Source organism: Scyliorhinus canicula, chromosome 13, assembly GCF_902713615.1.
Source record: "Scyliorhinus canicula chromosome 13, sScyCan1.1, whole genome shotgun sequence".
Lineage (NCBI taxonomy): Eukaryota > Metazoa > Chordata > Chondrichthyes > Carcharhiniformes > Scyliorhinidae > Scyliorhinus > Scyliorhinus canicula.
In genome coordinates, this window is record NC_052158.1 from 94,784,969 (window position 1) to 94,808,938 (window position 23,970).

The following is a 23,970-nucleotide window of genomic DNA, read 5'->3' on the forward strand; positions in this document are numbered from 1 at the left end:
GTAAATAAGTAATTGTGTTGGCTTTCTAGCATGTAAGTAAAGTATTGAATCAGAAGCCCTATTCGCTTTATTTTTCTGCTTTGGATAGGCTTAATAGGTAAAATATGTTAGTGCAACCTAAGAAAGTTTTATTGGTGTTTATTTAAATACCGTAAATGTCTACAAAATGCTTTCTTAGGGTACTGAAATGTGGTGGAAAATAAAACAAGTTATTGATGTTCTAGTGTTTTACATCAGTCAAATAGAATCAGTGGAGGACACAAAAAGAAAATATAGACAGAAATGATGGGGAAATTTATTTGCCAAAAATACTTTTTTAAAAGCTTTTATATAACAATCTAATTTTCTGCCTGTACAGTCGGATTTTTGTGCGAAAATAAATGCATATTTGAGTCTTGTGTCCAATAACTGCAGTGGAGATGGGGATGCGGGCATTTCTTTTTACCCTTAATAAGAAATTATTTTTGTAGGGAGTTGGGGCTTGATATTTATATGGCAGTATATAAAAGTAACCATTTAAAAGTCAGTAGACTGATTTTGTACATTGTGAAATGACAGATGTGCTGAGAAGTGAATAAAAATGCTAATCGGTTTCACTATGGCAAACTGAAAATTTGAAATACACTTTTTTTTTAAATTGTTAAGTGTATAAATTATTTATCTATCCTTTTTTCATCATTGTGTACCTGGTGTGATATGTTAAACTTGTGTAAAGATGTAAAAATTGCTAAACTTGTAATTATTATTTAGATTTATAGTTATTTTTATTGAACTAACTAAATTTACACAATTTAAATAACTTTATAAAAGATATTATACACTTCAGATTTTTGTTATTAATTTTTCAACAATCCTTTTAATGAAAGGAGGGTGATGATTTTGAAGTTATTCCAAATAGCGAGTTCTATGTTTCAAGAACTGCCTCCAAGGACAATTCATCAGTTTACCAAATTAATGGAAATAAATCAACATTCAGAGATGTAGGAATGTTGCTTCGCGGCCATGGAATTGATCTGGATCACAACAGATTTTTGATTCTTCAGGTAAGTCTCCTTAAGATCGCCATGAATAGTTACATATCAATGGAATTTTTTTTCGGTGGGGGATGGAATCTATGCATGTGGAAGAAGTAAACCAGCAGAGTTTTTCCTGTCACCTTAGACTGCTATAGCAGCACATCATGGTTTGCAGGGGTGCTTTCATAACTCAAGCCATTATTTGCTGCTGTAGTGCTTTAAGGCTAAATCAGAAAAAAAATGCTTCCTATTCGATAAATTATGCTTATTGTCCTTTCTCACTTAATCAAGAAACTTTTGAGTAGACCTGTTAATGAAAATGCCAGTTACACTTTAGCAGCACGTAAATATTGGCGTGGCGATAATCGCCAATATTACTTGTGCTGCTGCAGCGTGACATGGTTTTATCACCCGCCAGATCGATGCATTTCAAAAATGAATTTTTTTGGTGTATGCAGCAGAAGAAAAAGTCTACTTGCATTTCTATTAAAGGAATACTTTCTCACGTCGTAAGTATATTTAAATGTTACTTTAATTGAGCTAGTTTATATTTAGTACTTCAGACTGTTTGCTAAGACATGTAAAAAGTGAATGAATTTTCCGCTATAAATTAAAGCTTAATTCAACATAATTCAAGTTCTCATCGTAACTTGTATTAGTGTGGAAGTATTCGGGAAAACATCAGTGGCACCAGTCCTCATTTACTAGTACCACAAAATTGCACCTGGGTCATGCTTAATGTGAAATGCTTTTCGTACTAGGTTTAGTTCGCAACCACAATGTATATATGGATTGGAGGGGGCGGGGAGGGTGGAAGCCCACCTATTAGTGATTTTTTCGATTGTGAGGGCTGTGCCATTCCCAAATTTTAGCTACTGTATCCTCGTTCTGATTTTCTTACTCTTCTGTAAGCGGCAGTCTAGTTTTTGAATGTTTCCTGATGGGGGAAAGATACTGGTTTGCTTAAGTACATTAATTGACAGCAATGTTTCCTGGTTTTTTTTTTAATTGGGTGGGTGGTCGATCAGATTATTTCAATGCATGGCGTGAAGTATCTGTTGAGGCCATCTTGTGAGTGGCCACGAGGTATGTTCAAGATTGCTGTGTAGCCATGCTCACCTGGAGCTTTTAAGGTTATGTTGGATTTCCCACTGCCTTTTTAACATATTAGTATCTAAATAATTGTGCACAGAAATGTAATATTTTCTGTGCCAAAAATCTATTCGTATTGGGAATAGAATTTAGTATGGAAAGAAGTAACTGTTCAATGCTCTGTTAGTTGCAGCAAAAATATTTACAAATTATTCTAATGGTGTTTCTCACTTTGCCAGTGCACCATTTTTCTCGTTGTGCCAAATCACTTTTTCTCTTTTGGGAAATTTTGGAACTTGATTGTAAATGACACAGTGGGGTAGTTTTTTAACACTAGGCGGGAGACGGGTTGGGTTTTGTACCCTGCCTAGTATTACTCCACTGGGTTCAGTGGTAATAAAATCAGTGGACTCTAAAACCAGTGATACGTCCAATTCCAATGGGGCAGGTTAACATGATCCCCATTGTGACTACATCTATGTGTTTATGATTTCAGTCTTTTCACATTTAGTCATGACTTAATCCCTCATTTTATATGCTTAGTTTACAAAGTCCTTTTTGTAAATTTGTCATTTGACTTATTCTGGTACTTAGTTGCACAGATGGTGGAGAAAAAAGTGTAGATATGATTTATGCCTGCATGCAATAAATAAGATGCCTTACTGGGATTATTACAGATCTGTCCAAGACTTTAGTATCCTGGGTCACCCTGCTCCTCCTATCCCACCTCCCCGCCCTTCCAAAAAACATGCCAGAATTGAAACCTGCTCTGATGTAATAAAGTCACAATTCCTGTATTTTCTTGATTTGAATGCAAACCACACTCAGGAAGTTAGTTTTTTTCAGTCAGTCGAAATTGAAGTGATGTTGATTCTTGCTTCCAATTGGAGCAAACTAACCAACCTCCTACACAAGAATTAAGGGGAGAAGTAGGACATTTCGCCCCCTCAAGCTTGCTGTGCCATTCAATAAGATCATGGTTGATCTGACTGTGGCCTCAACTCCATTTTTCTGCCTTCACCCCCCCCCCCCCCCCCCCCCCCCAGCTCCCAGAAGTTTTGAGTCTCTTGTCAATTTAAATTTTGTCTTCACTCAGCCTTGACCTAGCCTGCACTGCACACTGCCTGTCTGTTTCTCTCTCCAAAAATGCTGCCAGACCAGCTGAGTTTTCTATTTTTATTTCAGGTAGATTCAACATGGTTTTACAAAACAAAAATCAAATGACAATTTATTAGAGATCTTTGAGGTAATAACAAGCAGGTAAAGGGGAACCTGTAGATGTGGTACACTTGATTTCCTAAAAACATTCGAAAATGTACTACATCAGAGATTATTACAATGGTGAAGGAAGTAACATATTAGCATGTAGCAGATAGTAGGGATAAATGGGTCTTTTTCAGATTGGCAGGCCGTTACCAGTGAAGTAGCACAGAAATCAGTGCTGGGGCCTGAACTATTTACAACCTAATGTCAATGATTTGAATAAAGAACCTCACCAACAGTTAAGTATAGTAGCTGGTGACAAGTAACTTTTTCCTACTTATATCAATTTTGTGTGAGATTTTTAGCATCTGTAGTATTTTGCTTTGTCTCTGCCTGATCCCATTCTGATTTTCTAAGTATCCTTTCATAATGATTTGAGTATTTTCTCTGTGCCAGATGTTGAGCTAACTAGCCTACTTTCTGTCTCTCTTTCTTGAATAAAGGTGTTACAATAGCGATTTTCCAGTCCTCTGCGACCCTTCCAACATTTATGGAATTTTCTAAGATCACATGCAATGCATCGACTATCTCTGCAACTACTTCTATTAGAATCCTAGAATGCAGGCCATCTGATCTTGGTGACTTAAATGAATTGCAGAAAAAGAAAGTTTAGGACAGTCACAAAAAGTATTGTTTAAAAAAAAAGTCTAGAGGAGTATAGAAAGTTCAGGGGTAAAGGAAGTTAGGAAAGCAAAGAGGATAAGCAAAAATATTTGCAAATAAAATCAAAGACAACCCAGTTTTACCAGTACGTTAAGAGCAAGGGATTGACAAGGAACAGGTAGAGCCTATCAGATATACATGGTAACTTGTGTTGATGGTGCAGATATGGGCAGGGTTCGCATGTAAGGATATTGGGCTGGATTCTCCGCCCCGCCATGTCACATTTCTATTTCACCCCTCCGGCGGGATGCTCTGTTCCACCGGCTAGTCAATGGGGTTTCCCATTATGGGGCAGCCCCACGTCGTCGGGAAACCCCCGGGCTGCCGGCAAAACGGAGCACCCCGCTGGCGGAGAATCCAGCCTATTGTCTCTGTCTTGACTTAAGGAGAGGGGTGATGTAGACACTCTAGTTGAGGAGTGTAAAATATTAGATACAATACTATGAGCTAGGAAGTACTGGAGAGATTGACATTCTTGAAGGTGGATAAATCACCAGGGCTGGATGGATTATATCCCAGGCAGTTAAAGGAGGCCAGGGAGGAAATAGCAGATGCTCTCAGGATAATTTTTAAATCCTCGCTAGATGCAGACGAGGTACTGGAGGATTTGAGGTCTGCGACCTTCGTGCCATTATTTAAAAAGGATGCCGGGGAAATGCCAGCAAATTATTGGCTAGTCAGCCTGACTTTAGTCATGGGCAAATTATTGGAATCAATTCTGAGGACCGGGATAAGTTGTCACTTTAGTAAGGTACCACATGGCAGATTGGTCTGAAAAGTGAGATCTCGTGGGATACAGGGGAATATGGCAAGTTGGATCCAAAATTGTTTCCTGCCAAAAAGTAATGGTCGATGGGCGTTTTGCAAATAGAAAACTGGTTCCAGTGGCATTATACAGGGCTCAGTGTTGAGGCCCTTGCTGTTTGTTGTATATATTAATGATTTGTAGTTAAATGCGTTAGGCCTGATTTGGAGTTGACGCAGAAATTGGCTGTGTATTTGATAATGAAGAGAATAGGTGTTGTCATAATTATATCAGTGGTTCGGTTGAGCGGGCGGGAGAAGTGGCAAATGGAATTCAATCCAGAAAAGTGTGAACTAATGTCTTTGGCGAGGGCAAACAAAGCAAGGGGATATTCACTAATTGGGAGGATATCTAGAAGGGTTGAAGAGGTGAGAGACCTTGGAGTACATGTACGCCAGTCCTTGAAGGTGGCAGGATAGGTGGATAATGTGGTATTGGGCAAGAAACTTAATACAATAGAAGAGATGTAATGCTGGAACTGCATAAAACTGGTTATGCCATAGTTGGAAGTTTGTGTGCAGTTCTGGTCACCATATTACAGGTAAGACATAATTACTCTGGAGGAGTGTTGCCAGGGCTTTAGAGGAGGCATGAGGAAACATATTTTCACCTAGAGGGTGGTGGGCACCTGGAACTCACTGCCTACCTGATTGGTGGTGGTTGAGAGGGAAATGCTGAACTCTTTTAAAAGGTACCTGGGTCTGCAGCCAGAATGTTGTAACCTGCAAGGCTACGGACCAGTACTGGAAAGTGTGATTAAAATGAGCAACTAGTTCCTTTTTTTATCTTTGGCCAGTACAGACTAGATGGGCTGAATAGCTTCTTTCTGCACTGTAGCTTTTCTATGGTTTATAAAGGACTGGTGACTGCATTAGCACAATGTCACATGCTTTTAATGAAGAATAGATCGTTTTATAGCTATATTTGACCTTGATGGGACTGCATTTGTATAATTCTTTTTTCCAAATTAAGGGGCAATTTAGCATGGCCAATTCACCTACCCTGCACATCTTTGGGTTATGAGGGTGAGACCCACGCAAACACTGGGAGAATGTGCAAACTCCACATGGACAGTGACCTGGGGCCAGGATCAAACCAGTGTCTGCAGTGCCGTGAGGCAGCAGTGCTAACTAATGCGCCACCGTGCCATCCTTAATGCACACAGTTTTGGTATGCATGTTCAAAAGATATGATGCAAAAGAGGGCTGATGCCAGAAGTTTGGGGGGGGAGTTGAGGAATGATCAGTTTACTTGTGTCTTTTATCCTTTAAAAAGAGGAAGCTGTGAAGATATGGCAGAAGTTTGACATTTTAAATTGCTAGATAAATTGGGCAAAGAAGATTTTTCTGCTACATTCAGAGCGCAAACTAAAAGTGTAATGAGCCAAATCCCTGATCAGGGTGGGGACCGATTTCCAACCCCGAACAGACAAACGGTTACCTACCCTTTTCCTCTGATTTCCTTGGCCAATCTTCTGGTGCAGGAAACTATGGATGGAACAGTGGAGATTTACAGAAGCCATGCCCTTTTTATAGCACTAGCTACTTGTTTTGATGAGTAAAGAGTTTAAATCTGCATGGAAATTATCCCATTTAGCAGGCACAGCATAGGTTCATGAAAGGCTGGTCCTGTTTAACTAATTTATTGGAAGTCTGAGGACAATACGAGTGCGGTGGACAATGGTGATGTATCTGGATTTCCAGAAGGCATTCGACAAGGTGCTGCACAAAACGCTGTTGAATAAGGTACGGGTGCACGGTGTTACAGGTAATATATTAGCATAGGTAGAGGATTGGTTAACTAACAGAAAGCAAAGAGTGGGGATAAATGGGTGTTTCTCTGGTTGATCAGTGGCTAGCAGTGGGCCTCAGGGATCAGTTTTGGCACAGCAGTTCTTTACAATTTACATAAATGATTTGGAGTTGGGGACCAAGCGTGATGTGTCTTAAATTCGCATATGACACTAAGATGAGTGGTAGATTAAAGCCTGCAGAGGACACAAAGTCTGCAGAAGGATATAGATAGTGTAAGTGAGTGGGCAAGAGTATGGCAGATGGAGTACAATGATGGTAAATGTGGGGCCATCCATTTTGGTAGGAACAACAGCAAAACAGATTATTATGAAATGGTAAAAAAAATTGTGCCGTGCTGCTGGACATGTGTCCTTGTGCATGAAAGCAAAAAGTTGGTTTGCAAGTGCAGCAGGTAATTGGGGAAAATTATCTTATTGAATATGGAGCAGGCGCGAGGGCCCAGGTGGCCTACTTCTGCTCTTAGTTTTTATGTTCTAAATGTCTAAAACCTTCTCGGTAGCACAAGTGGATAGCACTGGGCTTCACAGCATCAGGGTCCCAGGTTCGATTCCCCACTGGCTCACTGTCTGTGCGGAGTTTACACGTTCTCCCCTTGTCTGCATGGGTTTCCTCCTGCTGTCCAAAGACGTGCAGGTTAGGTGGATTGGCCATGATAAATTGCCCTTAGTGACCAAAAAGGTTAGGAGGGGTTATTGGGTTACGGGGATAGGGTGGAAGTGGGTCGGTGCAGACCCGATGGGCCGAATGGCCTCCTTCTGCACTGTATGTTCTATGTTCTCAGTGCATTGGTGAGTGGACGAATATGTAGCGTGTGCAAGTGGATAGGGTGGTAGGGAGTATAAATCAGGTAGCGGTGTAGACTGGGTTAGCAGGGTGTGGTGTTGAGGGGAGAATCTGAGACGTCACTGAGTGAGACAACAATTTTTCTGTCTGCTACTGTATTAACTATTCAGTTGGAATCTTCAAAGGTCTCCTGAGATTTGGAGGTGTTCTCGGAGCGTACAAGCAACAGGGGAATTGCCCGTCGCAAGTTCAAACTTCCCGGGCAAATTCCTATGGAGTCTGCATGAATGGACCTACCTCCTGGTGTTAGTAGAAGAGAGGGGGGAATATGCCTCGATTGAACCTGCCTCACCCCACTTCCTGGCAGTGCATTCCAGATCTAAACCACTCGTCCGAAAAGTATTCTCGCGTCACATTTTCTTCTTTTGCAATCACTTTAAATCTGCCCTCTTTTTCTTGATCCTTTTATTTTTATGTTTTTTACTTAAATTTAGAGTATCTAATTCATTTTTTCCAATTAAGGGGCAATTTAGCGTGGCCAATCCACCTAGCCTGCACATCTTTTGGGTTGTGGGGGCGAAACCCATGCAAACACGGGAAAAATGTGCAAACTCCACATGGACAGTGACCCAGAGCCTGAATCAAACCTGGGACTTTGGTGCCGTGAGGCAGCAGGGCTAACCCAGTGTGCCACCGTGCTGCCCTTTTCTTGATCCTTTTATGAGTGGGAATAGTTTCTCCCTGTCTACTCTGTCTGGCCACCTCATGATTATGAATATCTCTATTAAATCTTTTCTTAACCTCTCTTCAGGAGAAAAGTCCCAACTTCTTCAATCTATCCTCATAACTGAAGTTTCTGATCTTTTGAACCATTCTCGTAAATCTCTTCTGCACTCTCGCCAATGCATTCACATCCTTCCTATATAGTGTGGCACTCAGAACTGTACGCAGTATTCCAGCTGAGGTCTAACTGGTGTCCTACAAGTTCAGCATAACTTCCTTGCTCATGTCTTCTCTGACCCTAATAATGCCAAAATACTGTTATGTTTTAACTGCTACCTTAACCAGTCCTGCCACCTAAGCACATATACACCCAGATCCCCCTCTTCTTGCGCCCCCTTAAGAATGTTCTTCCTACCAAACCACCGCACCCCACTCTTCTCTGCATTGAACTACAAATAAAAATAGGACATGCAGAGATCATTTCTAAAATCATAAACCTTTAATGATATAACTAGACAGGTTTTTGCCGACAAATGCTTATGCAAATACACCAAAGGAATTATGTGGATATATGATGCAGATGGACTAATGGTTGTCTCCTGTCTGGAACTATGACACTATTACTGAGTAGTGAATTCTCAGTGTTGCTAATTGGTGAGAGACGATGCTGACAAAGTGTTAGCTGTGGCTTAATTGATCGCATCCTTTCCTCTAACCCAAGAGGTTCTTGTTGGTTCAAGATTCACGCCACGGACAGGAACACAAAATCAAAACTGACACTCCAGTGCAGTACTGAGGGAAGTGCCGCCTTTTGCATGAGTCATTAAATTGAAGTTCTTTCTGTCCCCTGAGGCAGATGAAAAACCCATGCCACTATTTTGAAAAAGGACACTGGTGTGGTTTAGGAACTTGGGCATGAGTAGGCCATTCAGCCCTTTAAGATTGCTCTGTCATTCACTGAAATCGTTGGTGATCTGCTTGTGATCTCACCCCTCCCCTCCCCCCCCCCCCCCCATCTAACTCCTCTGCCTTATCTTTCTAACTCAGCCTTGATTAAATTGAATGACCCAGCCTCCACTGCTCTCTGGAATCCCACAGACTAAAGATCGTTAAGAGAGACACCCACTCCCAACCAGAGGAAACACCTTGGTATCCAGTCCCTCCAGATCTTGTATGTTTCAATAAGGTCACCTCTTATTCTTCTCATCTCTTCCAATGAGTAAAGGCTTAACGTTTCTTCATAAGAGAAATACTCCAACCCAGGACTGGATCAAGTGAACTTTCCGTGAACTGCTTCTAACGCAATTATATCCTTTTTCAAATAAGGGAATCAAACCTCTACACAGAATTCCAGATGCAGTCTCACCAGTGCCCTGTAGAGCTGCAGTAAAACATCTCTACATTGATATTCTATTCCCTTTGCAATAAACACCATTCAATTCGCCTTCCTAATCACTTTTTTTAGCTGAAGGTTTTGTGATTCATGTACCAGGGCACCCAGATCACTGTGCCACCAACGTCTGCAATCTCTGTCTCCATTTAAATGGTATACTGCTCTTCTATTCTTCCTACTAAAGTGGGCAAGTTCATATGCCCCACATTATTCCCCATGCCAAATATTTGACTAATCAGATCTTTATCCATTTATAGACTCTACCTCCTTGATAACAAACGAAGCAACCATTCATTCAATCTCTTCATCCACGTCAGTGATATAGATTGTAAATAGCTGAGACCCCAGCACCTATGGCACTCCATTCGTTACAACTTAGAAATGTGGAAATGACACATTATCCTTGCTTCTGGTTCCTGTTAGCTGACTGATACACTACCCATGCTAATATGTTAACCCCTACACCATGAACACTTACTTTGTGTGGTAACCTTTGATATGGCACCTTATTAAATGACTTTTGGAAAGCCAAGTACACCACATTTACAAGTTCCCCGTTATTCACCTTGCTTGTTACTTCCTCAGAGAACTCAAATAAATTAGTTAATCACTATTTCCCTTTCACAAAACCATGTTGACTTTGCCTGATCCCATTCTGATTTTCGAAATCCCCTGCTGCAATCTCTTTAATAATGGATTCTAGCAATTTCGCCATGACAGATGTTCGGCAAACTAGCCTATAATTTCCTGCTTTCTGTCTCCTTTTTTTTTAAATAGAGGAATCGCTTTTCTAAATTTTCCAATTAAGGGGCAATTTAGCGCGACTAATCCATCTGCCCTGCACATCTTTAGGTTGTGGGGATAAGAGACAGAGAGAATGTGCAAACTTCACACGGACAGTGACCCTAGATCGAACCCGGGTCCAAGGCAGCGTGAGGCAGCAGTGCTGGCCACCTCGCTGCATAATAGAAGAATCACAATAGCTATTTTTCTAACCCTCTGGGAACCTTTCTGGTGTCTACAGAATTTTGGAAGATCGCAACCAATGTGTCTACTATCTCTCCAGCTGCCTCTTTTAGTCCTAAGATGCAGGACATGGAGTCCTGCAGAATTGCCAGCCTTTGGGTCTAATAATTTCTCAAGTACATTTTCCCTGGTCATGGTGATTGTTTTAAGTGCCTACCTGCCTTCAGTTTCAGCAATGAAGACGGATGCAAAATACCCGTTCAAAGCTTCCACCAGTTCCTTGTTTTCCATTGTCTCCAGGCTCGCACAGAGGACTTGCATTTTTAAATACTTGTGGAAACTTTTATATTAGTTTGTATATTTCTAGTTAGCTTTCTCTCCTACTCCAATTTTTTCATCTCTGAACCTTTTTTCAGTAATTCTATGTAACGGACTAGCAATCTTCTGACCTGGGCAGAGTTTCTTTCAAATTGGTACTCCCTTATTTACCCACAGATGGTGCCTCCTTCTCAAAGAGTATTTCTTTCTCAATGTAATAAATCTTTGCTGAAGGTTGTTAAATATCTCCTGAAAAGTTCACTACTGTCTTCTTTTAACCTAGTTTCCCAGTTAACTTGTTAATCAGCTCTGCCTTTGTTTCCTTCTAATTACCATTATTTAGGTTTAAAATATTAGTTTAAATTACCAGACTTCTCGCCTCCGAACTGAAGTGAAATTCATCATATGATTGCTGTCATCTAGAGAAGTGTTTTTTGTAAAATGCATGTTGCGACCCACAGGTGGGTGTCGTGAGGGTTGCAGAGCAATCGGTACCGGCATTCCCACAGTGGCCCCAATCATGGGAGAAGTGCCCAACAGCCACGCCCGCCTTTTAAATGAGAACGAACTGAGGCTGTGTGCAGTATTCTGGCCATAAGAGGCAGCAGTGAGCAGGTCACACAACGTGAAGTGTCCTGTACATAAAGCGCCCTGCTAAAAAGCAAAGCAAAAAGACAATGAAGATGGATTGTTTTGTTACGAGGAAGAGGTGGCCAGAGACCCAAACAGGCAATGTAGCTAAATAAAAGCAAATTGCTGCGGATGAAACAAAACCAAAAATACTGGACAATCGAAGCAGGTCTGACAACACCTGTGCAGAAAGAAGGGAGCTAACATTTTGAGTCTGGATGACTCTTTTGTCAAAGCTAGAGTGAGCTGTAAATAGGGTCAGATTTATAGTTGGGGGTGGGGTGGAGCGGTGAGGCTGGATAAAGGGCCAGTGATAGGTGGAGATTGACAAAGATGTCATGGACAGAAATTCAAAAGGAATGTAAATGGGGTGATTAAAGCTAAGAAGGATGCTGATAGTGGCATGTAAAGATATTAGGGGTGCGATCTAAGGCCTCATCACGCCCCGAATCCCCATCCCATTAACGGAAAGGACACCATATCTGATGTCCTTCCATCATCTCACCCGCTCTCCAGCTAGCGGTCACGCGGCCACTGATTAGTACTCGTCCACACAAACATGGGCTAGGCATCACAGCACCTGGGTGATCCGGAAGGCTGTAACGTACCTAATCGAAAGATGAGGTGCTGTTCCTCCAATTTGCGTTCGGCTTCACTGGAACATTGGAGCAGGCCAAGGACGGATACGTGGATATGAGAGCAGGATGGTGAGTTAAAATGCCAAGCGACAGGAAGTTCCTGTTTGGGGACGAACCGAAGATGTTCTACAAGCGGTCACCCAGTCTGCATTTAATCTCGCCAATGTAAAGTAGACCGCATTGGGAGCAGCAAATGCAATAGACCAGATTGAAGTAGCTGCGCATGAGGCGCTGTGTTGAAAATGTCACAAATACACTATATAAACTAATTTTCTTGACTACCTTTGACAATCGGATTCTCTACATGCAGATTAAAGTCGCCCATGGTTATTGCAGTACCCTTTCTTACAGGCCCATTAATTTTTCTATATACTCTTTACTACAATGTAGCTGCTGTTAGGGGCCCTATAAATGACTCCTCCAAGTGACCTCTTACTGTTCCTGTTTCTTAACTGCCCAAACTGATTCCATGGGTGGATTTCTTGGGCGACTGGAAATTCCCACCCAAGGTCATCTTGTGGCGAGCAGAGTGGAAGAATCCAGCCCCAAACCTTGCTCTTTTGAGCTCACATCATCTCTTCACTATTGTACTAATGTCATCCTTAATTAACAGAGCTACCCCATCAACGTTTCCTGTCTTTCTGAAATGTAAAATGCCGTTCAAAATTCAGGTCACCCAGGTCGGCATGGTAACACGGTGGTTAGCACTGTTGCTTCACAGCTCCAGGGTCCCAGGTTCGATTCCTGGCTTGGGTCACTGTTTGTGTGCAGTTTACACTTACTGTGACCAGTCTTGTTGAAGCTGACACAGAAGTTGCAGAAGGAGAATGCACTATTAGCCACAGGCACAGAGGATATCCTTTATGACTTTCATGGGCGCAGGTTAGGTGGATTGGCCATGTTAAATTGCCCTTAGTGCCCAAAAAGGTTAGTTGGGTTGTGGGGATAGGATGGAGGTGTGGGTTTGAATAGGGTGCTCTTTCCGAGGGCCAGTGCAGACTTGATGGGCCGAATGGCCACCTGCACTGTACATTCTATGATGCTGGGCCACTGTCTGTGTGGAGCTTACACATTCTCTAAGTGGGTCTCATCCCCACAATCCAAAGATGTGTAGGTAGGTGGATTGGCCATGCTAAATTGCTTCTTACTTGGGGGAAAAAGAATTGGGCATTATTTATATTGAAAAAAATTACTTAAATTCATCTTGCAACTATGGGCAGGATTCTCCGTTTCACCAGCGTGTGATTTTTGGTGTCGTATCATTCATTGTTGGTGAGATTCTCCACTCCTGCTTGCCAATAGGTTTTTGCATTAAGCCACCCCATGGCTGCCGGGAAATCTGCGAGCAGGGACGCACTGGCGGCAGGAAAAGAGAATCCCAATCGGCCATCAGGTCTTCCATATTTCTTTCTATCTGTGCTGATAAATTCATCAATTTTGTGACGAATGCTGCGTCTCACTCTCCTTTGGTCCCTAGCTGTTCATAATCCTTGAGCAGAACTCCTTACCTAGTTCTGTCTATGTTGGTGCCCATGAGGATCACCATGATTGATTCTCCTGCTGCAAGTTTCTTTAGAGCCCAGAGCAGAAGTCCTGGTACAGGTTAGGCAACACAGCCTCTGTGCTCTTGCTCTCGGTTACAGTGTATCTGCCTGATTATACTGTCCCCCACTGCCACAACATTCCTGTTTGCTTCCCCCAAAACGGCTTCTAGTACCTAGGTGCTACGGTCAATTCACCTTGCTGCCCCCACTCTAATCAATACAATCTGTAATAACTTTGATCCTGTTGGACAATTGTAATAGCTGAGGCACCTCCACTTCAACCTTCTCAATCCCCTCACTTGCCTCACTCTCAATCAGACCTTCCTGTCCAAGACCAAATCGGAAGACCCTATCCTAAGGACTGTGACAACCTGGAGCAAAAATATCCAGGTAACTTCCTCCTTCCTGATGTATTCCAGTGTCTGTAGCTTAGCCTCCAGCTTATTTGACTCTGAGCAAAAGCAGGCCATTGGTGCAAATGCAGTTGTCATGGATCTCACTGGTATCCATGAGCTATCAGATGTGCAAGCACAACACATCACACGCTCTGCCATCTTTATCCTGCATTAATTAATTTATTTTTCTTAATTAATAGACCCGACTAATAATATTCCTAGTAAAAATTACTATTATTAATAAAACCGTACTAATTACTTACGTTTTGGAAGAATCTTACTATTATTTCAATTAATAGTATACTTGCCTCAAGTAACATTCCCTAGTTTAGATAAGAGTGCTTACCAACCAATCACTTACCTTCATTGCTGTAACTTCATACTTTGACTTCCTTTGGAATGCTTTGACAACCCCCTCCCCAAAAGGATCACCTCCTTCCCCTTCTGTATCAAGTTCGCAAATATTTTCTCTGTCTATGTCACACTCTGGGGTGATCTCTCCGTGTATCCCTTTATTCTCTAAGAAGTCTTACAACACCAGGTTAAAGTCCAACAGGTTTGTTTCGAATCAATAGCTTTCGGAGCGCAGCTACTTCCTCATTCACCAGAGGAAGGTCTTGCACTCCGAAAGCTAGTGATTCGAAACAAACCTGTTGGACTTTAACCTCATGTTGTAAGAATCTTACTGTCCCCACCCTAATCCATTGCCAGCATCTCCATATCATGGCCCTGTATTCTGGTTATTCTAGGTGCCCTGGTCAATATTTATGCCTCAACGGATATCAAAAAATACATTATCTGGTCATTATCACATTTCAGTTTATGGGATCTTGTGAGTAAGTTGATTGTTGCGTTTCCTACAGGATGTTCTGAGTGTTCAATTCCAGAGTGCCAGGTGGTGATGACCGAACTGTAGCCAATTTTTACACACTTTCATATATGTGTTAGTATGTTACAAAAGTGCGACCTAAAAGCCACCTTTTATAGGAACAGACAAGAAACAATGAATTCCCAGTTTATGGCTGCCACCTGTATACAATTAATGTGGATCCGGAATTCTGCACTATAAATCCTCATCTTTCGAAAGGCACTATGGTATGGAGACTGGAGGAGGAAATTCATAGCTATCTGTAGAGACTTGTTTGTTCTTGGTTCCAGAAAAGTATATAAACTAATCCTTTTCTACACCAATGTAATGGGGAAAGCAGCTTTTTAAATCTACATCTTTCTGACGGGTCTTGGGTATGGAAATGGGAAACGGGTCACTCCATGTGGAGCTTGCACATTCTCCCCGTTCTTGCGTGGGTGTCACCTCCACAACCCCAAAAAATAGATGTGCAGGTGGATTGGCACACTAAATTACCCCTTAATTGGAAAAAAAATACATCAGTGACTTGTATCAGGCCACCCCGCAGCCTTTTCTAGGAAGAAGAACCCAGCCTGCTCCGTCTTTTCCAATAGTTACTTTCAGTTTTTGTTTCAGCCTTGGTAAATCATCTTGTACCTTCGTAGTGTCTCCATATTTTGTATCGAAAAAGTTACAGAACAATACAACACCCATACAGTTTGTGGGCATCAGTACAACAGCTGTAGTGCAAACAGTTTGGTTTTTGGTTTTAGCGATAACCCTGCATGTTCCCCTTCCCCTCGGGGTCTGGCTGCTCTGACACCCTGAAGATCACCACCAATTGGCATGGCTCTATCTTGATGCCCACGACCTTGGGCATGGCTTCGAAGATCCCAGAATCCGACCAGTTTTGGGCAGGACCAGAACGTGTGGGAGCAGTTAGCCGGGCCCCTCTGGCATCGCTCACACCTCCGGGATGAACCCGCTCCTGCGTGTTCTGATCTGTGCACCATTTTCAATTACATCAGGCCCAGCCTTGCACACGAGGAGGTGGAATTTACTCTGTACAAGATCTTGCTCCAGAGACCTCTCCCCTAACTTGGGGCCTAGTTCCTCTTCCCACCTGTCCCTTGTTTCATCCAGTGGGCCCTTCGTCCTTCTATGTCTGCACACTTTCCCTCCCCAAACTCATCCTGTGATATTAGCTTGTCTGGCACGATGTGCCTTTGTAACTGAATGAACAATGGGGCATCCTTGCAGAGCATGTCCCATATCTGCATGGTATCTGAGTTCGCTCCCTTTCGGGAATTGGAACTTCTTTGTTAGTTCCTCCAAGTTTGCCACTCTGCTGTCTATGTACATGTCCTGAACCTCAATACCCCTTATCCAAGTCTTGTATGTGGCATCCATTCTGACATCTATGGTTGTTACAAATGGGAGCTGAGTCAGACATCTCTCACAGCTTGAAATTATGTCATGGTTGGTTCGACTTTGTGATGCTATCACCATCGGGCTAGTTGAGTGCTTGGCCGGGGAGAATGGTGTCCCCATATTACTTAACTGTCTTTTAAGGGGTAAGTATATGCAAGGAGAAATTTAGGTTACTTACTCTTGACAAAAAGCAAGTTCAGACATGAAAAGTTGATTGGCTTCTTTTTAGCTGTTAATTTCAATAGTTCCTTAAGTTTGAAAAGTAGTGTTTGTTTTTATTCCCTTCTCTTCAGCTTGATTGTCACCAACTTGTTTTGTTATAAATCACCAGCTGTTTAAGACAGAAATGAAAAGGGAGGTGGTTAACAACGTGACACCAAAAATTCAGGTAGAACGTTGTGGTACAATTGACATTCGATGCTGAAATCTGACCCTTTTAAAATAGATTTTGTGTTGATACATCTACAAGGCACAAGTCAGCAGTGTGATGGAATACTCTCCACTTGTCTGAGTGTGGCTCCGACACAAGACATTTGACACCATCCAGGACAAAGCAGCCATTTGATTGACCGTCCCCCCCCGCCAGTGACAACAGTGTACACCACTATATGAGATCCACTGTAGTAACTCACCAAGCTTCCTTCGACAGCACCTTCCAAACTCATGACCTCCACCACCTAAAAGGACATGGGGCAAAAGACACGAGAACAACACCACCTGTAATTTCTCCAAACCAGGTACCATCCTGCTGCATCAATATTCCTGCTCCTTAACTGGAATCAAAAACCTGTAACTCAGTAGATTTCCCGAGAACACAGCTCACCACCACTTTATCAAGAGCAATAACGAATGAGCGAGAGCATTGCTGACAATGCTCATATCAAATTATTTTTTTAAATTTGTTTTGATCTGATTAATGCAATGACGGATAGCAAATATATGCATAACGTATTCTTTAAGGGAACTGCATTAATGGGATGCTGAAGGGTTCCATTAATCCATTTGGAGAGTGCAAAAGTGAAAATATCTATCGTGGCTACCCTGGCATAAAATTCTGATTGAATGCCCTTGGATTTTGCTGACAGTTTCTTGCATCTAAACTCAGCAGTGCAGATTATGTACAAGTAACCATTTTGCTCATCTCAGTACAAAAGGGAGCAAGTGGGAACATGTTACCCAACCTCCAATCCCCACCTTCCACCACCTAACGGTACTGCTTTGAATCCCAATGGAAAATAACCACTGAAATCTCCATTCACTTTAGTTTTGGTGTTTTGCATCACTTTAATCTCTTCCATCTGTCAGTGACTCCCATATCTGAAATTTATGGGCGTGATTCAACAAAAAAACTGTCATGTTTGGCGGGGTAGTCCCCCTAACCTTTTGGGTGCGATCCAGATTGGCATTCACGCACACTTAGTTGTGTTTTCTTGGGTGGCCTTGGGGAATTTCTCCACGGTCTAGTCAACACTTAGAAATGTTTTCAGCAGTGAGCTGAAATCGTCGGCAAACTCGGGACGTCATTTTGAAAGGGTGCCCCGATCTCTGAGCTTGAGGATGCCCCCAGAAAATGCCAGTCCTGAAGACATGGGTTGCTGAGGAAGCTCCCCACCACCCCCTAACCTTTTTGAGGCCTCTTCGCCCCCACCCTTCATACTGCCCCCTTTCGTGCCATGGCCCCTCTGCTACCCTGGTCCTGTCCATTGGCAGTGCCCCCTTGGCACTTGGGTAGTGCCATCATGCACAGCCAGGATACTGCCCTGCACCTGACCACACCGGAGCTCCAATGGCTTCCAAGACTCCCGAGTGTCCATCATGACTGGTCTCCACTTGTGGAGTGTTGAGCCTGGTCCGGTACAGCCAATGACTCCCGGGCGACGGGTGAATGGGGCATCAAGATTGCTGCGCATATTTAAATGAACCAAATTAATAATTTAAATATCATTATCTAGATCACGCCCAGCGAGGTCGTGGTCCAGATTGCGCCTGGCACGATCTGAAGTCAGGAGACCCGCACAAGTCCCAATTTGAGTCTCCCGCGATTCACCCGGCTCTGCACTGGGCGCAATTCGCTAAAGAAATTTAATTTCCATTCTAGGGTGATTGGTTGTCATATAGTGTATTTGATGTCCTGATAACATTGAACTATTTCAGTGACCGCATTTGTGTACATCTGTTGTTCCCTTTCTATCTTGATAAGGAGAACTAGCATTTGCAAAATACTTCCTCGTGGAAAATCTGAATTTAAATAGCAGCTTAAATTATTATATCGGTGGCGCAGTGGTTAGCACTGCTGCCTATGGCGCTGAGGATCCGGGTTCAATCCCGGGTCACTGTGTGGAGTTTGCACATTTTCCCCATGTCTGCATGGGTTTCACCCCACAACCCAAAGATGTGCAGGTTAGGTGGATTGGCCACGCTAAATTGCCCCTTAATTGGAAAAAGTAATAATTAGGTACTCTACATTTATATATTTTTAAAATATTCTACTGAAGTTTGCTTGTAAAGCAAAATGCTCAATTATATTACAGCTTTTATTGCACTTAAGATTTAACTATCTGGTGGCAAAAAACAATTGAATTAACCTTAATTGTATGGGTAAAATTATTAACTCGTGTCAGCCACATATTTGAGAAGTGTCAGATCTGCTTTGGAGCACAAATTATTGGGATGTCAAATGTTTCTGTTGGTGATAAGCAATTAAAAAGTGAACCTAGCTGGAATTTATTCATCCAAACAGATTCAGAATTATCTTTGTGAATCCATGTCATGCTTCCCTGGATGAGTGCACAGTTTAGATTCTGCGGTACTGTTGCATAGAACATATAGAACAGTACAGCACAGAACAGGCCCTTCGGCCCTCGATGTTGTGTCAATGATCACCCCACTCAAACCCAGCATGTGCTGTTTGTTATTGCAATGAAATCATCCTCTCAGTAATATGAAGCATTCATCCAGTAAGTTGATCCAGGTACATGTTAGCTCATTCTGACCATCATTTTGACGAAAAGCATTAGCAATGAAGGGTTCAGGGATGCAACTCCAGGTTCTTCAATGATGACAGCAATTGCTTGGTTAACTGGAATTAGCTTTCCCAGTTTTTAGTCTTTTTTTTAGCAGTGCCTCGGCTCACTAGTTTTATGTTATCTATGTTGGAAAAGCTTTTTGTCTAAAGTAATTGTCATGGCAGAATAATACTTGTTTCGTTGGACTGCTATACCAGGTCAAATCAGTGCACTAATTGTAGAGATTCAGGAGCAACTTGGTGAGTCCAGGGTCACATATCTTATTAAAATCTAGTAAGTGTGGCAATCATTAAACTTGAATAATCTAATTTACACACCCCGTTTGGGATAATGAAAAACTTAAAATGAGCTCTAGATGTATTCTACGCGTGGTCTTGATGTGTCCCATCTGTATAAAACTTTGCTTATAGGTACAAGCTATATTTAAGTGCAGCACTACTTTGCACCTTGTTCTTTACAGATTTGTCCATATATGTTCCTATACTGGAAATGTAATTTCAAAATCTTGTTACCTTCAGAGTTGTTTAGAGTTTCCCTTTATTCAGAAACGTTTTTTTGCATTGTTTGGCAACATATGACTGCAACAATGTGTATAAACACTATCAAAAGGTATTTATTGTAATTAATGTGTGCTGAATTACATTCAGATTTCCTTTCAGTTGGAACATCTGCTTAAAACGACAGGTTTGTGAATTAACAGTACAAATCATTAAACAACCAAATTAGCATGCCTTACTCCTCTTTTCCCTCCACCCCCACTGATTTATACGGTTTATTTGTAGCAAATGGATTAAACGCTAAGAATTTAGTGGAGTATAAATGGTGACGCACAACTGATTGTGCTGTGGAAATATGGGGCGAAATTCACCGAAGACTTACGTGACGCCCATTACCGGCGGGCAAAAGCGGCGCTGGTGACTCAGGTGTCGGGGCCTGCTTATAAGCCCTAAATCTCCCGTCCCGAAAGGGCCAGCAGCGGAGTGACGCTGTACGCGTCAGTTTCACCCGCTGCGGAAGTGGCGCGTCGGTTGATGTCGGGCAACGTCATCAACATCGCCCGGCGTTGGGGGGTTCTGCGTTCTGCGCTGTGAATTATTATTTTATTTTTTTTAAATTTAGATTACCCAATTATTTTTTCCAATTAAGGGGCAATTTAGCGTCGCCAATCCACCTACTCTGCACATTTTTGGGTTGTGGGGGCGAAACCCACGCAGACACGGGGAGAATGTGCAAACTCCACACGGACAGTGACCCAGAGCCGGGATCGAACCTGGGACCTCAGCGCCGTGAGGCGGTTGTGCTAACCACTAGGCCACCGTGCTGCCCCCTGCGCTGTGAATTATAAAGGCAGAACCCAGAAACTTTGCCAAAAGTTCTTCCCCCTCCGCGCGTTTTTCCTGTTGTTGTGAAACTGACCTGAAATCGCAGAGGCTGAAGCTGAAATAGACAAATCCAGACACATCTCCCACCCCGGGATCCCAGCATTTCCCTCTGCATTCTAACCAGGTAATATTCCTGGGTTTAGGCAGATTGCAATATACTCACCAAAGCCCTGCTCTCAGCCAGAGGATGGACGGGACTCCCTCTCTCTGTCTCTCTCTCTCTGTCTCTCTCTCTCTGTCTGTCCCCACAATCTCCCTCTCTCTCTCTCTCTCTCTCTCAAACAAAGACAAGGCAGCTGGGAGGAAGGGGAGCCTTGAGGAAGATCTGCTGATGCCCCCATCCAATGGATGCCCGGGGCCAACGCACTGTCGCCCCCCCCCCCCCCCCCCCCCTGCACGCCGCTGCCTCCAATCCCTCTACCCCGACCCACCCCCAATGCCGCAACCCCCCCCCCCCCCATTCGATGTAGGTAACTGAACGGCGTCAACCATCATCAATGGTTGACGCCGTTATAAACCTACTTTGATTTTCGCCGACGTGACCCGTGTCCACATCGGCGGGACTTCAGCCCATCCGGGCCGGAGAATAATTCACCCTAAAAATAAAATTACATCCCGCCGGCGCCAGCTGTTCTCAGAGGCGGGCGGCGGGATTTGAACAACGCCATTTTATGGCGGGTGGGATAATTCTTAACATGGCGGGAGCGGGAATAACGCCGCCGCCGGCCGATTCTCCGACCCTGCGTGGGGTTGGAGAATTTCGCCCATGGTTTGAGTTTTGATCAGCTTTTTATGCCAGTTTTCAGCACTATCTATTAAGATATCAAATATGACTTTCTAGGTACCAAACGTAATTATGTTTCTTAACGTTTTGATTTCAAACATGACAGCAATTTGCTTATTGGGAATCGACCAGCAGTTAGTTGTGAATTTTTAAATATTGAGTGATAAATTTATTTTCTGATAAATTTACTAAATGTCAATGAAATTGATTGTTGACCATCAGCTGTTAATTGAATCGTGTCAACTCGCAAAAATTGTATTCTGTAAATTATAAATTGCATGCAGATGGATAAGTAATGAGACTCTTAAACAAATGCCATTTAGAATCTTAAAAAGCTGTACAGAAAACACATTTATCTCCATGTGTTTGGGGGCAGGGATTCACTTTATTTACCCATGCTACAGCTTGGGTTTGACACTCCTAGTTAGTGGTGATGGTTCTTGCCATTTCACATACAAATTATAGGTAGGCCATTCAATTCCCCCCCCCCCCCCTCCCCAAGCCTGCTCCACTATTCCCTAAAATCATGGTTAATTTGATTGTCCACAGTCTCATCTACCCCAATAACCATTCACCACCTTGCTCATCAAGAATCTGTCTAACATTTCCTCAAAGACTACTTCCACTGTCTTTCGAGGAACAGTTCCACAGCATCACAACCCTCAGAGATTCCATAAGTGGGTGGCACATCCCTTCCACGATGGCACAAATATTCACTGCTCAGTATCTACTTACATAATAATGTGATCCAGTGGTGTAACAATGGTACTTCCCATCATCTAAACTAGATACTTGTATCTTTCATGCATACCATCACATGCTTTTCCAATCTTTTTGAGGGCAGATGGAAAGACATGAAACCGTGCAAATTGTTAACATAGAACATAGAACGATACAGCGCAGTACAGGCCCTTCGGCCCACGATGTTGCACCGACATGGGAAGTCAAAAACTAAAGGCCATCTAACCTACACTATGCCATTATCATCTATATGCTTATCCAATAAAATTTTAAATGCCCTCAATGTTGGCGAGTTCACGACTGTTGCAGGTAGGGCATTCCACGGCCTCACCACTCTTTGCGTAAAAAACCTACCTCTGACGTCTGTCCTATATCTATTACCCCTCAATTTAAGGCTATGTCCCCTCGTGCTAGCCACCTCCATCCGCGGGAGAAGGCTCTCACTGTCCACCCTATCTAACCCTCTGATCATTTTGTATGCCTCTATTAAGTCACCTCTTAACCTTCTCTAACGAAAACAACCTCAGGTCCATCAGCCTTTCCTCATAAGATTTTCCCTCCATACCAGGCAACATCCTGGTAAATCTCCTCTGCACCCGTTCCAACGCTTCCACGTCCTTCCTATAATGAGGCGACCAGAACTGTACGCAATACTCCAAATGCGGCTGTACTAGAGTTTTGTACAACTGCAACATGACCTCATGGCTCCAGAACTCAATCCCTCTACCAATAAAGGCCAACACACCATAGGCCTTCTTCACAACCCTATCAACCTGGGTGGCAACTTTCAGGGATCTATGTACATGGACACCGTGATCCCTCTGCTCATCCACACTGCTAAGAATTTTACCATTAGCCAAATATTCCGCATTCCTGTTTTTCTTTCCAAAGTGAATCACCTCACACTTCTCCACATTAAACTCCATTTGCCACCTCTCAGCCCACCTCTGCAGCTTATCTATGTCCCTCTGTAACCTGCAACATCCTTCCACACTGTCTACAACTCCACCGACTTTAGTGTCGTCTGCAAATTTACTCACCCAACCTTCTGTGCCCTCCTCTAGGTCATTTATAAAAATGACAAACAGCAACAGCCCCAGAACAGATCCTTGTGGTACGCCACTCGTAACTGAACTCCATTCTGAACATTTGCCATTAACCACCACCCTCTGTCTTCTTTCAACTAGCCAATTTCTGATCCACATCTCTAAATCACCCTCAATCCCCAGCCTCTGTATTTTCTGCAATAGCCGACCGTGGGGAACCTTATCAAACGCTTTACTGAAATCCATATACACCACATCAACTGCTCTACCCTCGTCTACCTGTTCAGTCACCTTCTCAAAGAACTCGATAAGGTTTGTGAGGCATGACCTACCCTTCACAAAACCATGCTGACTATCCCTAATCATATTATTCCTATCTAGATGATTATAAATCGTATCTCTTATAATCCTCTCCAAGACTTTACCCACCACAGACGTGAGGCTCACCGGCCTATAGTTACCGGGGTTATCTCTACTCCCCTTCTTGAACAAAGGGACCACATTTGCTATCCTCCAGTCCTCTGGCACTATTCCTGTAGCCAATGATGACATAAAAATCAAAGCCAAAGGCTCAGCAAGTGTTGTTTCTCTTCCCGCATCTAGTGGTGCACAAGGCAGATTTTCGTCTGTTCCCATAGCAAGGGACAGGTCACCAGAGGTTATAGCTTCA

General features: G+C 42.9%; 1 protein-coding gene across 2 annotated transcripts in view; it reads left to right on the forward strand.

Moving 5' to 3' along the window:
• Positions 1-23,970, forward strand: part of smc4 (structural maintenance of chromosomes 4) — a 76,684-nt gene that overhangs the window by 3,737 nt on the left and 48,977 nt on the right. For both annotated transcript variants that reach the window (XM_038815165.1, XM_038815164.1), the window contains exon 5: positions 867-1,043. In XM_038815165.1, the coding sequence (XP_038671093.1) occupies positions 867-1,043 (177 nt within the window). The remainder of the gene's footprint in view (positions 1-866; positions 1,044-23,970) is intronic.